Raw genomic sequence first — 13409 nt, 5'->3', positions numbered from 1 at the left:
AAGCAGGGAGGGTGAGGTGGCTCTGCACGTCTGGACACTGCCCTTCCAGGAGCTGTGTTAGCAATGGTGCTGTTTGCACAGCCTGAGAACAAGGTTGCCCGAGGGGTCTGGGAATAACACAAAAGGTCCAGCCACAACACCCCTGTCCTACAGTCTCTAAAGAGGCTGCTGGGTATATTTAAACAGTGACCTGTGCTTGTAGCAGTGCTCGTGGGCTGTACCCGTGATTCATCTTCCTATCGTACCACCTTTCTCTGATGTGAGCAGAACAAAAGAAAACAAAAAAGACCCAAACAACAGCAAGGTCCCACGAGCCTCATAAATAAATGCTGTATATTCACCTGGACATATTTCATCATGCAGCTAAGTCTCGTTCTCCCCTGGCTCACAGTAGTGAGAATCAGGGGCATTGAACTCAACTGAACCATTTGGGTTAAAAACAGTAAGTAACCGATGGGGGGAGAATCTGGCCGACCTGTCTGGGCATTTTGGCACGCCCAAGAAGGGACAGAGGTGTGGGCTGCTCCTCTGACTCTGGAAGTGGCTTCGTTTGGAGGTTATATGTCCCCCTTTGCAGAGCAGCCTCTTCAGGACTAGTGTAAGAGTCATGCAGTAGCTTGGAGTATGAGGTGTGAGGATGGAGCTTATTATTTTTGAAGGAGAAAAGATCACTATTGCCTTTTTTTTTCCCTCTGCAGTTTTCTTAAGCATGGGCTGTGGGGCAGTGCTGGAGAGAGGACACTCAACAGGTCTCATCTGACTCCATGTCACTTCTTGTGTTGTTTGTCGTGACCAAGAGCTTGGGCCTTGTGCCCTCTCCAGAAATTCACTGTTGATAAAGTAATGTCTTTGGTAAACTTTTAAACCTCTCCGTCTCCGTTCCCTTAGCCACTGTGCTCGGAGACAAGGGTGCCCTGTTTTATCTTTGTGCACGGTCCTGATGCTGCTCCCTGATTTGCTCTCAAGGTGCTCTGACGGCTCAGCTGCTTATCTCTGCTGCGACAGCCTGCCCTTGCTGGGATCCTCACACCAAACATCCAGGCTTATCGCTCAGCCAGGATCTTAGTTTCCAGTTGATGTGCTGCATCCATCAGAGCCCGCTGTCTGACTGTGAAGAGGTACAGGGACTCCACAGCATCCTTCCTCAGCGCCGTTCGGTCACCGGCTCCTTCTGGGAGCTGGGCACGGAGCAGCAAAGGGAGAAGCCCTGTGGGAAGGGAGGCTGGCGAGCAGGGATGCCCACTCTCTCTTTGCAGAGGGGAAAATTGAGTTTCCTCATTCAGGAATCCCCTTCCTCAGGCCCTGGAGTTTGAAGTGATGCTCAGTGGTTTTGCACAGAGTACGAGCGTGATAAGAGCATTTGGTTGCAGTCAGTGTTTTGCTGCCACAGTTAGTTGGGAGACGCTGTGAACACTTCCCTGTGGTAAAATGAGAAAGGTCCTTTTGAGATGAGCTTGCACGTCTAAATTACAAATAAATATTCCATATGCTGTAGAACTAATTTAACTCCGCTAAACTAAAGAGGTTTATACTGATGTGAGTGGGAGCAGAGTTTAGCCCATAATTCACGTTGTGTATCCCTCAGGACAGCTGTTGGTGCCGTGCCTGGTAGGTCGCTCCCAGACACGTGTGGTTCTGCAGTCCAGGAGGTTGGCCAGAGCCAGTGGCATTGCTGTCCTGGCTGCTGTGACAGCCCCATGGGCTCTGCAGACAGGCAGGAGAATCACCTGCCTTAGACTTCCCGGCATCGCTGGGGTGCTCTGAGCCTGTGCTACACTTGGAGCTGTTGCTGTGGTGCAGAGGTATCACACCATGGCAAAGCTCAGGCAGAACCTGCGTGGTGACACGGTTTTAAGCAGTCATTCATATCTAGGTTTTCATGCCTAGCTAAGCCCTATGTAAGCAAAATTCATGATGCTGGGTAAAAAACAAAGGAAAAGGAAATTTTAGGAGATAGCTGCTTTTTTTTCCTTTTTTTTTTCTCCTCCCTGTTCTAGTTTGCTTCAGCATTAAATATAAGCTGCCTTAATTACCCAAACTGATTGGCTTGCCTTTCCAGTTGCATGATTTCATTTCACAGCTGTGCAGATGTTTACAGCTCTTTTTCCTCAGGAAACCTCCAGGAGCCTTATGAATGTGTCAAAGTAGGTGACTGAGCCCTGGGTACAGGTAACATGGGGCACCGTCACTTCTGAGATACAGCCCTTGTCCCTGGGGTGAGGGTCTGAGCAGAGGGTCAGTCTGCCCCAAGGCACCTGCTGGGGAAATGTCTTCCAGGAGAGATCTTTGGCTTTGCTCTATGCAATTATGGTGCGGATGCTCTGAGCCTGTGATGCTACCAGGCTAAGAGATGGCAATGACAGGGACAGGAACTTCAGGGGAGTTGCTTTTAGCCCCTCTGTCTAGGGCTGAAGGGTACAAAGTGGAATCCAAATCCCCTACACAAGATTCCTTACAGCTATTTAGCGTGTCTAGGAGCCAGTTTTCCGATGAGACCGTGCATGGCTTTGCACCTGAAGGGTTCTGCTGGTAGTTCAGTTTGACCTGCTCTTCAAACCCCCTTTTGTGCGTGTGGTAGTATTTCCATAATGCTCCTGAGATTTATGCTATGACGTTCCCCTTTTTGAAAGTGGAGGCTGTAGACAAATCGTTAAGCGCAGCAAAAAATGCACTAAAAAGTTATTACCCAGGTGCAAGCGTGTGATCTATTACGGGAAGTCTTTACGCAAGTGGTTTAGTGACCTTTTTAATGAGAAATTCAGAACCTCTTCTAATGCTTCCTCGTAGCTGCTTTGCAGGAGTGGTTCTTACACAGTTCAGCTGCTGCCCCAGGGACCACAGGGGGACAAAAAATCTGCTTTAGATTAAGCAGCTGAGTTTTTCCTGAGAACAAAGGCAAGGCTCCATAGGGATTTCCTTATGCCAAGTATCACACAGACAGCCGCACTGCCATGGTGCAGCTTCCTGGACAGCAGTGCAATAGTCTGCTGGGACCGCAGATGGTGATCCCAGGTATGGTCCTGCTCCCAAAGGTCTCATGTGCAGTCCCTCCTCTCTCCTGTTCTATAAGTGTTACACCAGAAACTGTGTTGAAGAATAATGAAGGCTTGTTTCTATGGACTTGCCTCTTGTAGTTGGGTTCTCTGGTATCAAGTAAGTGCAAGCTCTGGCTGTGTTTTCCCTGACCTTTAGAGCATACATAGCATTGGTTTCACATAGATTCTCCGGTGTCTAGTAAGGGTTGAGCTCGTGCACCTTCTCTTTCACAAATGAATGTCTCTTCTTGCAAGCTGTCTAATTTCTTGAGTGTTCCTGTGCACTTGGGAATTACGTATTCCTGTGATAGCGCATACATTCAAATGTAACTATTCCAGAAGGTGTGATGATGCCCAAGGCAATTCTCATCGACACCCGTCTGCTTCATCACTCCTATGCATGCAACCTTAAGATGGGGTAGTAAAGACATTGAAATGAGATTGGGATTCAGTGATCTGAAATAGTGCTAAATTAAGAGGAGGAGTGCAAAACAAAAGTCCTGGGATACATTCAGTCTTCTTGTTTAATACCCGTGGTTAATGTTTTTAAAAAAATTAAGCTGTGCCTTAGTGCAAGTTCTGCACATCACTTGCTCAGTGAAAGGCAGGGGATGAGACATGTGCAAAGGGCCCAGTTGTTGGTTTATTTATTAAGTGCTGTGTACAAGTAGAGCACATTATTATTTAATGAGGGGTACTGCTATTGCTGGTTGCAAAGCAGCGTAGGGAGATAGAGAGCATGCGTTAAAGAATTGGTACTGTGCCTACTGCTGCCTGGACAGAGCTCTGGAAGAGGGAATGGTTTAATGGGAAGGCCAACCTTGACAGTGATTTCTCAACGTTTTTGTTGTCCTTTCTGTGAAACGAAGGTAGAGAAGCCCGTTGCATCTGTGAACATCCTAGGTCTCCCAATGAACAGCAGCACTATGTGTGAAAGCACTTAAAAGAGAGCTATGTACTGTTGTCACTACATGGGCAAAGAGAACAAGGCATGCTTATGGAGAGAGGAGCTTGCAAACATGGCCGGAGTGCAGAGAGACGTGGCAGTGTTTTCTTGAACCCCTTCCAGAGCAACTCCAAGGTGTTTCAGATTGAGAAAGTCCGTGAAAGGCAGGAGGAGACTGGGCACAGGAGTGTCTTACCCAGCTCACTGGTTTTTCACACCTTTGCCAAAAGGCCTTGTAGGCAAATAAAGCCAAGAATGTCTGCAGCAACTCCTACTCTACAGCTTAGAGGAGGTGAGGAGGGGGATCCCAGCAGCTACGCAGCCACTGTAGCTGGAGGATCCCTCAGGATGTGGGAAGAGGGCTCACCAGCCCTTGATGGTGGTTGCTGAAGGAAGGAAGAAGCCCTGCAAGTCAGGGATGGCTGAGCCCTGCGATCATTGTCATGCCAGAGAAGCAAAGTGCACATCTAGGGACGGATCTCCCACAGAAACGAAGGACATGGTGTTAGTGTGTTTGCTCTAGCTCTTCTCAGTGGCTGTGTGTCCCTGGGCCAGTGGCTGGCTCAGTCCTTACTTTGGGTTTCCTATCCATGAAACTAGGGCAATTCTTCTGTTTCACAGCAGAGAAAATGCTCGTGACCGAGATGGACATCATCTGCTAGAAGCGTGCACTTGTCCCCACTGACCCCGGAGATGCCAGGATGACTTTGCTTCTAGCCATCAGAAGTTAGGCAAGCCAAACCCCATCCCAAGTGTCTGGCTGGATCTGGGCTTCCCATCCTGGGTCCTGGCTTAGAAGAATATAGGACAGCAAAAATGTGAGTGGTGGCACAACAAGAAATGGTCTCAGACCTCTTGTTCCTCTCTTTAGCTGATTTTGGAAGGGTACCTTGAGCCATTTGCTGCTCTGTTTAGATTTAGGAAATATTTCGCTGCTTTCCTCTGCTGAATTTTATAAAGGACGGTCTGGACTATGTTGGCACAAAAGCAGTTACGTGTATTTTCAGGCAGAGGGTTTCTCTCTCCTTTTCCATGGTCTGTGCTTGTGAGACACCAAGTTTCTGTGAGGCATGGCCTTGGTAAGTCTAAATCATAACCAGGCCTTAACTAGCTGCAGGGCTCCCCTTTGCAGTTGTGTTTTCTTCCAGGGTGATAAGCTTTGGTAGAAGTGATTGACCACATCTGAGTGAAACAGTTGTTCTGTGAGATGAGCAGCTCTGTGGGTGGTTCAGTGGAGCATCTTTGGCCAAAGGAAACTGGTTCACATGTGCGTGGCCTTGCAGTCACCTTATACACAAAGTGGTAACAACTGAGAGAGTAAATGCACGCAGACCCATTTCATGAATGAAACTCTTAACTCATGCTTTATCCAAAGCAGATACACTGATAAAACACATCCAGTAGGCAGCCCTTGTAAAAGCAATTATTCTTTCAGTTCAGACCTCCCCGTAAAAGGTTGCTGGGCTTACATTTCCATTTCCTCCTGCTGAGCTTTTCTCCTCTAATTGTAATATCATAGCATTAAGCGAGAGCACGGGGCATTTGAAAAGCAGTCGTCATTTAAATCACACTAAGTAATCAGGCTACTTATTTTCCCTGTTAATACCCTGAAGATTGTGGTGAATAGCATTGCCATAAATTCTTGTCCAACCCAGCTGCCGGATTTCTGCAGTGAAGCACAGCCTGGAGTGTGCAGGTCCTGGGCCGGGTACAGGCATGGCAGAGGGACATCTCTGGGGCAGGAATGCCATCTCGTGGCCGTAAATCGCTATGATGGGATTAAATCCATCTCCCATCCCTTCTTACAGCTTCCCCATAACACTTCCCCTGTGTATCAGCTCTGCTCAGGAAACAGAAATCAAGCTCTGTGTGTTCTGTATAGCAAAGATCATCCTTTTTTTGGGTTCCTAAAGCTGTGCTGTCGGCCTCAGCGGCTCCTCTTGGCTCTGGTGCCCTGGCAGCCGAGTGACATGGTGCTGGCATGGGAACAGGGTCTGCGGGGACTGCTTGTGAGCCACAAGCAGATCAAGAGCAAACCTTCACAGGCTTTGCTTTGCTGCAGTCTCCGTCAGCTTTACCCCGTTCCTTCTGCACCTTGCACACTCAGACGCAGATGTGATGCTCCCCCAGCCATATTTCTCTCAGCCGGCAGCCGGAGTGTTGCCGTAGCCAGTTGGAAGATGTGGGAGTTGCAGCTCCTGGAGGGAGAGATGGTGCCTTTTATCAGCTGTCTGGGACTGCTGGCTGCATGATGTTAAACAAGATGGTGTCTGCGTACACGACACTTACATCGTGTCTCAGAGCCGTGGAAAGAAAAAATGGACCGTCCATGAAATGCTGGAGGCTGGAAGACATCCTTAGCTGCTGCTGGGAGGAGCCCAGTCCTTAGGGACGTGCTGTCTCTGCTCGCCTCTTGCATAGTGCTTTCTGCAGTGGTGTTTTTGGCTAAATGAACACCCTTTTGGTAAGCAGAATAATCACTGATGATGTTTTTTTAGTGGAGGGAGTATGCTTGGCTGGAATTAGGATGTCACAGGGAAATAATGGACTCACTCAGAGAGCCTTTGAGTCATCCCATCAGAGCAGACATCAGTGCCCCGTGAAGAGACATGGCCTCGCTACAGCTGTCACCTGTGCAGTAGCTGCATCGGTGGAAGCAGGTTTTACCACCGCCACTAAGTCTGCACAGGAAAGTCTGCGAGGAATCAAATCTGTTTGTGCTGTCACTCCCACTTCAACTCAGCTTCCTCTGAGGGGATGGGACTGAAAGGCTGTTCTGTCAGCAGAAAGGGAGGAGAGGAAACAAATGTGAATAAAAATAGGCCGCGTTGTCACTCTGTGTCTGATCGCTTTGGTTATCCTGTTCTGAAGGTGAGTAAACACGTGGATCTCTTACTGTGGGGGGAATCCCAGAGGAGGCTCAGCAGCTCTTGGGAATCAAGCCATGTTATGGATGCAAACCAGTCTCAATCCGTTCCTGCAGGCAGAGGGAAAGGGTACCTTTCTTAGCACCTGAATTGTATTTCCTAGCCCAGGACATTTTTGCACAGGCAGAAACATAGAAGGTTCTCTGCATCTGTATATATCCTTTGAGATTTTCATTTCAGATCTCTTTTGTGCACCTGCAGCAGTCACCTCCAGCACTGCACTTCAGCAGTGGAAAGACAGGGGTGCTTTTAGGGCAGGCTTTATTTCATCTGTTTGCTGCTTCTCTAACTTTGTTTTTCCCAGTGCTTGAGCTTTGGGCATACACAATTTATGGCCCAAGTTTTAAGACTGTTTCCTGGAAGGATCTCTTCTGGGAGGGGAGGAGTGAACTGAAGAAAGAAAACCGTCATTTGTTAGGCAGGATTTCTGGAAGAACTAAATCAAGGCTGTACATAGCATTTCAGTCTCCCAGCAATGAAGCAGGGTTGGACCTCTCCATCGTCAGAGCGGGATCCGGCTCCAGCAGGCACCACGGCTGGGCACTGCGGTAAGCCGAGAAACCGAGGCTGGATTAAGAGCATCACACGGCACAAGGTGAAGCAGTGACCCAGCAAAAGGTGACTTTGTTGACACGTATCTCCTTAAAAAACAGGCAGTGTCTATCGCGCTGCTGTCTGTGCCGCTCTCTTGATGAGCTTCCCTTCGCCAGCGCTTTGGAGACCGAACTACAAATACACTGGGAGGGACACAGACACGCTGGTGTGGGTGCCAGGAGAGAAGAGGTGAGGGATGTGGATGAAGAGAAGTGCATGAAGCACAACCCTTTCCTGCCTGCACTGGCAGCGCACAAGGGAGGCAGCCGGACCAGCCGGTCGCTGCATTCCCACCAGATCCCGTTCTGGCAGCAGAGGACAGCAAGTGAGGTTACGCTGGCCTTGCAAATTTTGTCCCAGGCATGGTCGTGTGTATTAAAGGCCTTTCAGACAGACTGCCCTGCCTCCGTGCACAACCAGTGGGCTGCTGCAGGGGGGTGGGTGGTGCTGGGTGCTGGTTTAGGTGGCCGTGCCCCTGCGGGGATGGAGGCAGCTGCACGCCGTGTTCTGCCTTCCCAAGGACGTGCTCCTGGCCCGGGAGGGAACAGGCACTGCTGCCCATTCGGTTACATTTGCAAAACGATACTGAGCAGGTGACTCAATAAACTAGTGCAAATCTGGCCAACATGCAGGAATATTATTCTGCAAGACTTTTACTTAAGCAGTAAACTTGTGGGAACAAGGCAGAAGGGCAGCATCTCCCGCAGAGAGGGGCCGTGTCCCAGGACACTGCTGTGTACATGGAGCATAACACAGACCTGGAGTGAACCCACTGAGGGAAGAGCATAGCTCTCCTTTAATACACATTTTTACTTTTATTTTCTGCTTTTTTTCGTGTTTGTTGCATGCAAGCTGGCAAGCAAATCTGTTTCAATAAATAGGTCTGAAGAGGGAGAAAAGATGTCCTCTGGCAGTTTTGAAGCCCATGAAAACTGGTCATAGATCATGTTTAAATGTCAGCCCTGTCAAAAGCACGTCACTCTCCAGCTGCTCCCATGTTAGCCTACTGACAGGCCGAGCTGGTTAGCAGGGCTCATTCGCAGCCCAGCAATATAATTAAGTTGTGCTTGTTCATTATTTATAGCAATCACAGGCATCGATATTCTGGGCAGGTCAAGTTACAGGAGCAGTGATGGAAGAAGGGTTACTTTTTCAAATCAGACAGGGGCTAAGCAGACTTGCTGGGGACCACAGTACATGAATGAAAGAATTTAGTGCATTCTCCTGGGTATTAACATGTATGTTCACTTTCGGGAAGGTCACGGGTACTAAAGTTTCACTTAAGAGGAACTTACAAGAGGTGAATAAAAATGATTAAGTCAAAGTCTCTCAAGGACAGCTGACAAAATTGTAGGTTAGGCCACGTAAGTGGGATATCACTTACGTGAACAGCTGGCTATGTGAGGAGACTCAGGGATCTTACTTGTTTTGTCCCATGAGTTGGGAAGGGCTGAGTAGCATCAACCTGAAGGTTTGCCAGAAGATCACCAACGTGTTGCTTGAAACAGCTGATATAGCAGCTTGGTCTGAGCAGCCTGGCACTTGGATCGGCCATGGTAATGCTTTCCCTCCATATGCCAAGCAGGACAGCGCCCATGAGAGCTCCCAAATGCTCCTGAAATCCGACAGGTAAGCCCATCCTTCAAGTGCTCCGTGTTGGACAAGACCACGGAGGTAGTGAGAGACAAGGCTGACCTTCCTCCCTTGCCATCTAGTTGTGCCCTCTGGATAAGTGTCATTTTATGTGTCATTTAGAAAAAAATCTCAGCACTTTAGGCTGTTTGGTTAGTAACTGATGGCACCTCTAGGTGATTCCCTGTTCCTAAAGCTTGCACGCAGATTCTACAGCAATGATCTCTGTATTTTGCTTGTAAAAGGTAAAACAAGGGTCAGCATTTGTCAAGTTAGCACCTGGGGCATATCTCACCCTCCAGCTCTTTGCAGCCAGAGGAGTTTAGCTACTCATCTTGAGTTTGATGCCTAACTAGAAACCCTGGAGATGCAAAGTAGATCCTAGTGATATCACTGGAACAGCACAGATGCTGTAAATGGGGCAATAATTCTAGCAAAGCCCTTATGCATGGCAGAATTTCTTGGCCAGCTCCAGGCTTTGGGATACGCTAGGCAATAAGAAGTGCTGGGCTGAGGGTTTCAGGTGGGATTCGGACAGTTAATATGGTCCTAACTGAGAAAGTACTGTCAAGTTTTTTCTGCTTGTGTACTTCTTTTCTGTGGCATGCATGCACGTGTGTGTGTGTATATATATCTATCTATCTATCTCCTTTTGGCCAGAATGACATTATTTGTCCTCATTTGCAGATGTATTATTGCTTTGAAGTGTCAGCATGAGCTCTGTGATATGGGGACAATATAGCATGGCTACTTCATGAGAAGATTTGTCTAGAATGGGTCCCAAGGCACTTTCTCAGCAAATAAGCTCCTGCAGCGATAACCTGCTTCATTATTAAATGTGGAAATGAAACAATTACATTGTTAGTCCCTCAGAAGACCCTAATAGCTAACTACTGTCCAGAGCTAATTTTCTGAACAATAATTTAATACACAGCACAGATAAACTGCGTACTTAGGTTGAATACAAATGATGTTTCAGTGACATGAATTATGGCCTTATGCTGAGCATCACTATGGCAACTAATGACATCACCACAGGCTTCAACCTGCACAAAACTCAACTCTGAGGGTCTCTATTTGTTGACGCGGATCTTTTCAGGGCTTTTAGAGGTATGAACATGTAAGCACCACAGTGTTGTCGAGGGTTTGCTGTGTATATTTATTGTCATTTGGAACATTTATTCCCTTTGTGGTTGATGTTGTTCTCATGAAGGAAACCTAATGAAAATTACTGTTTGTATTTGGTTAGTAACATTTGTTGATAACATATGGTCTGGGAATGCTTCAGCAAATAGGAGCTTTTTAATAGTAAACAGAGATGTGAGTTCTCTAAAGCAGATGCTGTCAAAATACACAGTGTAAGGTTGGATAGTTTCTTACTTTTTCCTCTTATACCCAAAGCAAGATTATCTTCCTGCTGATGGCAACACAGGTTTTTTTGAGAGAAAACATAACCTGTGACATGAAGCTGCAATTAGAAAATTAGGTTGTTTCTTGGTTCTGATGTCTAAAACGTTTATTAGGTAGCTCACACATTAAAAAGATATAATATTGAGGATCTGACTGGATCTGTAGTGCTGTACATAATTTATGCCAAACCCCTGCTCCCTGGCACTGGTGGCAGTTTGATGCATCGTCATAAAAGATGAAACATGTGGAACAGTGACACCGGGAGAGAAAACTTCAGAGCAAAGCTGATGGAGAAACTGAGTTCATTAACCAGCTCCGCGCTGAACACGCTCATCGGCTAAGCTCAGTTGGGCAAGATTTGCTCAGAGGAGAGCAAAGTGTAGAACCATACTCCTTGGGCACAGGAAGGAGTAAATTATTTTTCCTGATAACTTTCCAAATGCAAAACCTGCTGTTTGGTATTTATGTTTGAAGAACATGTAGTCACTGGACCACATGTCCTCTGAGTCATTTCAAGGGAACTGCCCTTCTTCAGCAGAGGACCTAGTTTGAGGACAGTGTAAAATGAGAAAGTGTCATTAATAGCATGAGGGTGAATAGAAGTGGTTAGTGAGATATGGTATAATCTCTCAGCTGACTTGCGGTATTCTAGGTTGCAGCGTGTGTTCCATCACATCACTTGGAGGCGTTGCTCATGGCACGCTCTTGGTTTCTTCTAGTTTACCGAAAGCACCTTGTCCGTGATTATTCTTCAAGCTCGCTTGTACGCTTTGCGTGAGTTTTGAAGTGTGATGAATTTTCAGGGTCTCTGGGAAAGACACCTAAATCTAGCTCACAATGAATTATAAAAAAATACAAAGAAAGAGAACAAAAAAAAAAAGAAAAAAGAGCATTTTTTATCTGCTAGTTTCATATTGGGCCTCTGCATGATCGGATGTTTGGGAGCATCCTCCTTGCAGTGGTGCACCATCTGCCCTTCATCTTTGGCTGAGCTCTTCCCTGCTAACAAGGGCAAGTGCAGTTTTTAGGAGTGCTTTGCTTAGCTCTGTTTGGAAGTTTCTGTCTGACTTTATTTTATTAAGTTTCTAACTTTCTAAGCTGCAGAAACAAATCTTGAAACACAGCTGTGAAGTCTCAAACATAAAAGCATCATGACTTTTTACCCCTTAGTGTAGAGAGTGTTTTCTTCTCTTCTTTGCTACTTTCAAAATTGTTTAAAGCTTAAAAATAGGGGTTAGTTCAAGTTCCACTTAATTTTTGTTCTGTGACTCTCTTCAGTCTGTGCTTGTTTGCCAGAGGAGAATGTTTTCCTGTCTCAAAAACCTTAGCACAGGTGAGTAGTTTGACGTGCTGGTGTGGGTGGCACCACTTATGGAGGCTCTTCCTGAGCCTATTTGAAAAGCCATGGCCCTTAGCATATTGAACAGACTCAGTGTTTAACAGGTTTCTTTTCCCTATGATCTCTCTAAATCAAAGCTGACTGCTGTGTAAGGTCTGGGTATCTTTAAGAGAACCCCACGAGGATGCTCGCCAGCGCAGCTCAGGTGAGCCCTCACGGGTGTCACCAGGCAGCGGCTCCAGCTGCAGGACACTGCTCGCTGGGATGGGAACAGGGCACAGGAGGAAAGTCCCTGAAGCAGAGTGCAGTGAGCTATGGCCAGACTGGGGCTCTGTCCTCAAAGCTTCCCCGAGTGTCCAGACTGAGAGAGGAAACCTCTAGCGTGATGAGTTAGGCCCATCACCAGACCTCCCTCTGACGGGCTGCAGGGCTGCTGTTCCCACACTCAGCTATGGGGTGGGATCCCCTTGTAAGACTTAAAATGGCAAGTTTGGCCATAGATGTTGGCAGACTGGCTGGAACGAGTTCACATTCTCTGCATGCTCGGGCAGCTTGTGATTGCAGGAGCTTGGAGATGTCATCTAGAAACGTGCATATCTAGAGAGGGTTTTCATACTGTGGGTCATTCAGCCTCCATAGTGCTGCTTTCCAAGCCATGGAACCAGCCAAGGGATGACTCTTGGAGTACAAATAGTAGATGATGGTCTCGGTTCATTGCATAGTTGGAGAGGTGGCCACTTCCTGACCACTGCTGTCCCATCCCCAAGGAGCTGGTGTCCTGCACAGCAAACTAGGCTTACTCCAGATGTAATAGCTTGAACTTAAACCTGGGCTGGGACTCAGAAGAGGACCCAGGTTAAATTGGGGTTTTTTCAGGGAAAGCAAACCTCACTATCAACCTGGAAAGTAGAGGTTAATTAGCCAACAGAAGAGCAGAGACATGAGCAATTACAGATGTCCTAGGTGCAGATGTCCTTGATCCTCAAATTCTGTTGGAACTATACAGGCTGTTGCTGCAGGAGACATTGTTCTTTCTAAATAAAAAAGTTCTCTTAAATTTAGTTTCATGCTGCTCCCAAATACTCTTTTTTGTTTTTTCCCGGAAGAACCATCATGGGTTTTCCAAACATCTGTCCCACATTTCCCTAAGAAGATAATTAATGCCCTCATCACTCAGGCAGCCCAGCCGATTCAGCTTGTGCCAGACAGGACATTTTTGGTTAACCGTTGCGTGCCCAAGGTGTGGTGCTGCTGACCTGCCGGTGGAGCTGAACATGTCTCTGTCCTTGTTTTCACAGCTGGGGCACCCAAGGAGACTTCACGACAACACATGCGCTTCCTGCAGTGAAGGTGAAGCTGTTCACGGAGAGCACGGGAGTGCTGGCTCTGGAGGACAAAGAACTTGGGAGGGTAAGGAGATTTTGAGTTTAATAGTGTTTCCTTCTGGCCCTGCTTTTCTAGAGAAATCTCTCCTGCACGGAAATATCTTTGGAGCACAACATGCTCTGCTTTTTTGCCAAGCTTCA

The 13409-nt window shown here is 47.2% G+C and overlaps 1 protein-coding gene across 1 annotated transcript in view; it reads left to right on the top strand.

Annotated features, from left to right (window-relative positions):
* CADPS (calcium dependent secretion activator) overlaps positions 1-13409 on the top strand; it is a 214160-nt gene that overhangs the window by 87719 nt on the left and 113032 nt on the right. The window contains 1 exon segment of the mRNA XM_068408648.1: positions 13182-13293. Coding sequence (XP_068264749.1) covers positions 13182-13293 — 112 coding nt within the window.

This window comes from Nyctibius grandis, chromosome 10 (genome assembly GCF_013368605.1).
Source record: "Nyctibius grandis isolate bNycGra1 chromosome 10, bNycGra1.pri, whole genome shotgun sequence".
Classification (NCBI taxonomy): Eukaryota; Metazoa; Chordata; class Aves; order Nyctibiiformes; family Nyctibiidae; genus Nyctibius; species Nyctibius grandis.
This window is presented reverse-complemented; position numbering and strand designations above follow the sequence as displayed.